This window comes from Trachurus japonicus, chromosome 22 (genome assembly GCF_045865225.1).
Source record: "Trachurus japonicus isolate A0001 chromosome 22, Traja_1.0".
Taxonomy (NCBI): domain Eukaryota; kingdom Metazoa; phylum Chordata; class Actinopteri; order Carangiformes; family Carangidae; genus Trachurus; species Trachurus japonicus.
In genome coordinates this window covers 6,742,981-6,751,021 of record NC_140928.1, presented here as the reverse complement: position 1 = coordinate 6,751,021, position 8,041 = coordinate 6,742,981, and the positions used below count along the sequence as shown (strand labels likewise).

Sequence of the window (8,041 nt, the reverse complement as noted above, 5' to 3'; positions counted from 1 at the left end):
ATTTATAGTTTTTCCATTATGTTATGTTAAATTCTTTACTTCCTCTGTTCTGCAAACATCTGTAAACCGCTGCATGCTTCTGTATATTTACTCAAAATAAACAAAGTGTCATGTTTGTTTTTGTCTGATCTTGTCTCATTAACAGTTTGTTTCCAGGCAGCAGCCATGAGTCCCCTGGTCCTGTGATAAGTCTCACTGTCAAACTATCTCATATGTGTCGCACGATGTTATCAGTTATTCTCTGTACTGACTCTCTCTTCATTTGGGCCAAGTAATTGAACTTGTTTTCAAAAATGATTTATCCAGATTTTGCTCAGCAGATTTCAGAAACTGACTTTCAGTTAAGTTCAAACTTGTGCTTTGCTTCTCTGCACAGCAGATGTGCAGTTTTATCTCTAACTTTTCTTAGCACACCCACAGCATGCCCTGTCTTGACTTTCTCAGTTTCCATTATGCACTTTTTCTATAATGACAATTCAGGCGGTAAAAATTTCAAACTACTAGAAAGGCTTTGTCACCGGAGAGTCAGAAAATTTCTACTCAAATGGAAATTCCTTAAATGTTTCCCGTCCGAACGAGCCAATTAAGCCCAGATGAATAGAATAAACACTATTGTTTCATAAATTGAAGGGTCCCCGAATGTTTGCACAAGTAAAAGTTAACAATCCATAAATATTTGAAGAAGATAATTTGAAATACTGTGGCTCCCAAAAATCTGAAAATGGTACTCCTATATGTGTAACGAAACAGTTGTTAATCTGGGAATAAGGCCTTAACACTAATTACATCACATTTCCTACATGAGTTTCAAGGGCCTCTATCTCAAACTTTTGCTAATTTTGAACAAGTTCCTAAAATAACATTTATATTGTCACTTACAGTTCATATACTTACTGTCTGCATTGAATCAAATAATGTTATAATTTCACTTATCTAATAAAATATTAATCAAATAAATGCTGTGATAATTTGATGATTTGATCAAGCTTCACAGGGTTAAAAGTTTAACCTAAATAAGCCTGGGCTTGTCAGAGGAATGACATATTGATAATGTAGACCCCCCCCCGCTACCATTATTTATTCATCGAAATACAAATAAGTAGAACACAAGCATGAATATAAAGCAAGATTGATTTTATTATATAAATATTTTATTTTTCCATGTCCATTTGGCTTCACTGTCTATTTAAAAGCGGCGACGTTCAGAAGCGTGCTTACGTCAGCGGGGGTGTCCGTCAGCGCCGTTAGCTCTCTACATGCTAACGTTTGTCGTTGCGAGCTGATTTTATCTTCTTCTAACATTCATAAATCATTCTAAAATATTTATATAAAACATTTTTTGAGAAAAAATGAACAATTATATAAACTTTATTTAAATCAAACATTAGCGCCATCCGGCTCCACCCCCCCGCTCCCGGCTCCTAATGGTCTCGTCCGTGTCTCCCTACTAGCATCAAACGCACATGTTGGGTGTGTTGTGCAGGCTGTGCAGAGGATTGCGCGGATATTACGGCATTAAACGAAGCTCGAGGGGCCACACAGCGGAGACACGATGAGATAAATGTCGCATTTACCGAGAGGAGCTTTAAAAAACCACCGCAGGTCACGCAGGAGACGGTCGCAGGTGTGCGGAGGAGAGGAGAGGAGAGGAGGTTGACACGCGACTAGTCGGCGAGCGTGGCTGGAAAGACTTGAAGGCAGGTAGGTCCACTATCCACACCTCGCTGTCGGTTATGTGTGTGTTAAACCAGCCGGTACAGTTGGGTCCAGGGAAACGCAAACTCACTCCGTGTGTGGGAGCGGACGTGTGGGCTCAGTGGAGCCGGTTAGCAGCGCCGCGTTAGCCCGCAAAACAGCTGTCAACAGCCCCCCCATGTGACTCTCACTCCAGCTGTTGGACCGAGACAACATCACCATCATGAACCAGATGTGTGCAAATGTGTGTGTGTGATTCATACTGGGACTCTGGTGGTCCAACATCAGTCGTGTGGACCCTGTCCGGGGGGGAGCTCGACGCCGGGTTGGCCTCCGCTCGGAGCGGAGCAGTGCCACGTAGCGAACCGGTGAAGTTCTGCACAATCACTGCAGGAGGCTGCGGCTCATCCATGTCATGTCACCACGGTGGAGAGGAGGAGCAGGAGGATGATTTCCCCCCCTATATTGTGTAAAAAATTTTTTTTAAAAAAGGCTGAAGGGTAGCTTAATTTGCTCAATTTGCTATGTAGGACTGACATAAATAGCTACAAACATTGTCATGATAGTGACTATGTGTTGATAGTTGTTGTATTAGCAGCTATGTGATGACTGACTGAATAAAGACCGAAATCAAAAATCAGTCCCCCCCCCCAAAAAAAATCAACCAAAAACAAGCTTTTAACTCAAATACATGTAGATAAATGTGGATGAAATACTCTTCATGATCATCATCATCATCATGGCCGGACCGACCCTGCAGGCGGCCGCGGGGCGGAAGTGTGTCACTGGGGCCCCCCACTTACCCCCAGGTGGCTTCATTAGGTCCAGGGACACCCAGAGACTGAGGCCTTATCCACACAAAAATGGAGCTTCACCCAAACGATCTTTTTTAGCTTTTTAGCCTGGAAATCTTCTAGACGCACCCTAGCGGCAGCAAAAATATTTGCTCCGTAGGTGGGTCTAGAAATGAGCCATAGGAACTTTTTGAGTCTCGAACACCGATTGTGTTCACCAATCACAGCGGTCTATCTGTTTAGAGAGTCGTTGGGCGGGCTTAACGCGATGGCGACATACATTTTAATTGGCTTGTCAGGCTAACAACATCCTGCTCTTTGCTCTGATTGGTCGTAGCGCTACCCTATTGCGTGCAGAGGCAGTTTGAAAGACAGCCTTCATCCCGCCCCCTGGATTGAGCCGAGGTCTACCAGTCGTTGCCAGACTAGACATTTTAGTGATATAGTCTGGCTTGTCAGGCTACGTAAACACGGCATTCTTTCTAGAAATATCTGTGTACACACGGATCCACTGAAAACGACTGAAAGCGCTGTCGTACACACTCCAGGCCTGTGTGTGGAGCTGCAATGCTGCTACACACCAAAAACAGAGAAGAAGACGGAAAGCTCCCCGCTCTGTTCAAACTTCAAGCTTTATGTGGATTAAATGTTGACTGGGAGTCGTGTCAGTGCAAATATGACGCGTTTCAGCCGCAGTGTCCGAGGGAGCGACAGTAGTCGGCTGTTGTTGTCACGTTAAGTCCATAGACTGTAGGCTATCCTAGTGTGGGAGCAGTGTGGCTCATGTTACAGGAGAGAGCGGTGCGGGGAATGGCATCATTGTTTCACAAAAGATCTGTTTTAGGCGTCCAGACGAAAACACTGGGACCTGTTTCCTAAAAATTCAGTTTTCAACCCCCGAAAATGCCGTTTTCCGTCCGGACGAAACGCTGAAACGATAATAAACTTATGCAGATTCACCCCTGTGGACAAAAACAGTTGTTTTCTGTTTGTGGATCCTGTCCCAGTATCATATCATCAGCCATGATGAAAAAATAGCGATGAAATTGAGCTTGGTTTTTACTGGCTAGCATAGCAACAACTCAATTCTAATTTATAGCCTCATCAGGTGTGTGTCGTCTCCTCCTGCCGTAAATCGTTTCTCCTGGTGGACCGACTTGACCTGGCCGCTGCCTCTGGAAGGTAGATAGAGTTACACTCTTTAGAAATAGCTTGTCTTCCTTCCCACCGATGGCCTCGTTTGTAGTTGTAGGTCAAACAGAGACTTCTGCAGAAATGTCGAGAGACAGTTAAAAGTTCTTTGTAGTGTTGTGTCTGTGTGGAGTTTGCATGTTCCCCCTGTTCTACAGCTTCCTCCCACAGTCCAAATACACACACATTAAGTTAATTGGTGACTCTAAAGTGTCCATAGGTGTGAATGTGTGTTTGCGTGTGTGTTGTTTGGCTCTGTCCAGGCTGATATGGTATTTTGCAGCCAACATTGATACTGATATGGCGATATCCGATAAATGAAAACCTCATATATGAAAGATTTGAGGTTAATGATGCTTATTCTTTATAGTTTGCTGTCAGAGTTTGTTTACAGATCTTATTGGTCATGTCAGTGAACTGTCATCAGATGATTAATCAATCAGTCCAGGTTGGACTCCAGCCCATTGCGACCATGCACATGTAAGAGCTCAAGAGTAAACTCTAAATTTTGGATTTTCAGCACCTGGTCAAACAGAAAATAGTGAAAATGGGCCACTGACCTCAAATTAACTGAAGGTTTTTACACCAAACAATCAATTTTATTAGAGAAAATAATTATCAGATGAACTGATAATGACAATAATTGTTGGTTTTAGCCTCGAATGATGAACTGATAAAACCATGCCGGAGGTTTTCTCTGTTAATTCATCTCTGTTGGAGACAAAAATGAAACACAAGTTCACAATAAATGAGCCGTCAAACAATTAAGGTCTTCAACAAGACAAAAAGTTAATTAAGGACCAATCTTCTTGATTAACTGATAAAACGTTTGGTTCTTTAAATATTGAAAACAGCTGAGAAAAAGAAGCTGGGATCAGAAAATATTGAACTTTTTATCTTTGCTCAGTGACTGAAATTGAAAATCAGTTCCTCGACCAATTGATTAATTTTTTCAGTTCATTGATCAGCTCAAAGGTGTTTGGTTTCATCAGCTGACACATTTTCTCTCTCAGGTATGAGGTATGTAAAAGTTTAAAGGTTGTGTTTATATGAATGTGTCAACGCTCAGACTCTTCTCCGTTCCTCCGTCCTCAGGTATATTTGATCATCGCCCTCGCCGACCGACGCCATGAGCTCCAGGGTTTGTAAGAACTGCGGCTGCTCGGACATCGATGTGGACCAGGCCCGTGGAGATGCCGTCTGCATGGGCTGCGGCTCCGTGCTGGAGGACAACATCATCGTGTCCGAGGTGGAGTTTGTGGAGACGGGAGGCGGAGGCTCGCTCGCCGTCGGACAGTTCGTCTCGTCACGAGGTGAGAGGACGACGACCAGACAGTTCACCTGAGGCGTTGATGAGAGGTGGAGACATGAGGTCACTGTTGTTTTAACATCAGGGGAGGTCAATGGAGAATAAGCTCATTGATAAAGAAGCTGCTTAAAGCAGAAGTAAGCAGAACATTTGTGTTAAAGCAGATATCAGTGGAATGTTTTTGTTAATATAAGTCCTAAATAGTCCTATTTCCGTCAGCAATCACTTACATGAAGTATTTCAGCCTAAACACGAGTCTCTCCGTCACTCTGCTCTGCTGTAACCCGAGGAGAAAATTTTCCTTGTGGGATACAAGTGTTATCCAATGAGGGGAGAGAACGGCATGAAGGGCTGTGTGTGCAGCCAAGGGATGCGCGTGAATGTGGTGACGTAGCACGAGGACCAATTGATGCCTGACAAGGGCGGGGGCTGCTAACTCATGGTGCGTTCAAGGAAACTCGTACTTTGTGTTTTTCCTTCCTGTGAAGTCATACCAGTTCGATCTGGTACGAGTTCACGGGTCGGAAGTTACGAGTGGCCGTTATAGGGAACTTTCACAGACAACAGGACGGTAAAAACACGAGCTACGGGTTACCTGGAACGCTACCAAGTCGTAGTTGTAACTTACGGTTTCAAAAGCCTGCCTTGAACACAGCATTAGCCGAAACGGCCGTGCCACTGATATCTGCTTTAATATAAGTCTTAAATAGTTATATCTTCCGACAGCAATCACTTACATAGTGTGTTTGGTCTGAAACACGGGTCTGTCAGTCACTCTGCTCTGCTGTAAGCCGAGGAGAAAACTTTCCTTGTATCCTACAACCTTTATCCAATGAGGAGAGAGAACGGCATAAAGGGGCGGTCCTCTCTGTGTGTGCAGCCAAGGGATGCGCGTGAATGTGGTGACGTAGGGACGAGGGCGGGGACTGCTAACTCCATCGGCTGATAAGAAGTTAGCCAAAACGACCGGATCGCTTACTTCTGCTTTAATACTCAGTTAAAGGGTTAGGGTTAGGGTTTTTCATTAATCAGTAATCCCCCCCCATCAACAAACTGAAGTGTTCCTTTCAGCTCTGAATTTGCCGTTCATATCATTCATATCTACATGGAGCGGGTAAGCTCGGTGCTGGCTGCCATGTCGTGTCGCCGTGTTTTTACGTTCAGTGGCAGCGTGACGGTAGGAAACCACGGAAACTCAGCGGAGACACCGGAGCTGTCGGCTCAGGTCGAGGTGGCGTCTGTGAAAAGCGGTAACGCAGTGAGGAGGAATGGAGCGTTAACACTGATGCTGCATTCACCTGCCTTCACAGAAGTGGAGAGAAAGCCGGTAAAACGTGGGTCAGGTCACGTGTATTGTTTTGCCTCGTGCTGACCGACCACTTGTTTACATAGAGGCTTGTTTATGCCGTTACGTGCAGCGGCTGTCGTCCGTCTGCCGTCTGCCCAATTTCATGTGAAAGCAGCATGAAAAATACGATTGAGTTGTTTGCGATATACAACCGCAACGCTAGATGGGAGTAATTCCTACACAATGTACCTTTAAACCTCAAAATCTGTGGTTTATTTAAAGCTGAGACCGAGGAAAATCCTTAGTGTTTTCTCTGTATTTGTTTGGATATATTTGATCAACATGGATATGTGTTATCTCCTAAACCTGGAGTGAAGTTATAAGTGATAAACATCCAGACTAGAGGTGGGATTGATCCTATTTTTGACGTTATTTATTTACTGAACCGGATTCTGTCATTGGTTCGTTGCAGTCGAAAGTGGAAATCATGATGAGTCATGGTGCTGACTCGTGATTTTTAGCTGTTTATGTCCTGTATTATTTAAAAAAAAGAACAAAAACACCACACAGACACTTGAATTTCATTGAGAATGAGCTAAAAACCAGTTATCTGAGAGTGCGATGTTTGCTGGTTCTGTTGCCTGTGGAGGATTAAGAAACGTGGATCTGGTCTTTGATCATATTAAAACAGAGAGGAAGTGTTGAGGGACCAGCACCGACACACAAGGCTTCACTCATTTTGACCATTATTAAATAATTATGAAATCAAATGACAATTATTTAACAAGAAAAACAAGTAACAATTCTTGAAATGAAACATGTATCATATGTTTCGCTTTGGAGAAAAGTAGTTTTTACCTTAGTGAATAAGAAATGTAGATTTATCTGTGTTCTCAGAAATAACAAATAAATCCTAAACATTGTTTTCATGTTCAGTTTTTTAAATATCACAGAACGTGAGTGATCTGACTTTGATCCCAGTGACTCAGGAAGTCTGATGTTGTTATGTAATGGTTTTCTATGAGTTACAGTCTCTGTGTGTGCTGTTGGTCCACCGCTGCTTATCTGTGTGTGTGTGTGTGTGTGTGTGTGTGTGTGTGTGTGTGTGTGTGTGTGTGTGTGTGTGTGTGTGTGTGTGTGTGTGTGTGTGTGTGTGTGTGTGTGTGTGTGTGTGTGTGTGTGTGTAAAATGTACCGTTAAAATGTACCGTTGGTATCTCTGACCTTCAGCCTGTACAACTTTTTACTCCTGAGTGCACAAGTCGATTCATTTTAGGTTTTATTATTGGTGGTGTAGTTCCTCTGTTTGTCCACTAGGTGGCGCAGCAGACTCACTCTGCACTGACACTTCTCTTCCATTAGTTCTATTACTATTACTGTATATAATATTGCTACAATGGTAGATTTCTACTATTATTACTAATACAACTACCATTCTTATTATTACTACTATAACTAATATCAATCAATTATAATCAATATAAACTTTATTTTCCCCAAAGGGAAAGTTGTCTTGTACGGACAATGCCACAGCTAATACTGCTATTACAACTACTACTAATATTTCTATTATTTCTACAACCACTGCTACTACTTTTACCACTATAACTGGTACTAATGCAACTAGTGATTATGATGATTTATGTTTGTGCATCTTATATACAATAAGAAATATATGAATGTTTTGCAAATAGATGATTTATTGGTGTGATGATCAGTAAAATGTCTTTGAGTTGTATTTGTTGTTGGTTGGATTAAAGTTGTA

The 8,041-nt window shown here is 42.7% G+C and overlaps 1 protein-coding gene across 1 annotated transcript in view; it reads left to right on the top strand.

The window, feature by feature from the left end:
• The first annotated feature begins 1,431 nt into the window (after nucleotides 1-1,431).
• The window catches only part of brf1a (BRF1 general transcription factor IIIB subunit a), a 129,280-nt gene continuing 122,670 nt past the window's right edge, over nucleotides 1,432-8,041 (top strand). Inside the window, exons 1-2 of the mRNA XM_085768589.1 lie at nucleotides 1,432-1,701; nucleotides 4,776-4,993. Of these exons, the coding sequence (XP_085624715.1) occupies nucleotides 4,810-4,993 (184 nt within the window). The 5' untranslated portion in view covers nucleotides 1,432-1,701; nucleotides 4,776-4,809. The remainder of the gene's footprint in view (nucleotides 1,702-4,775; nucleotides 4,994-8,041) is intronic.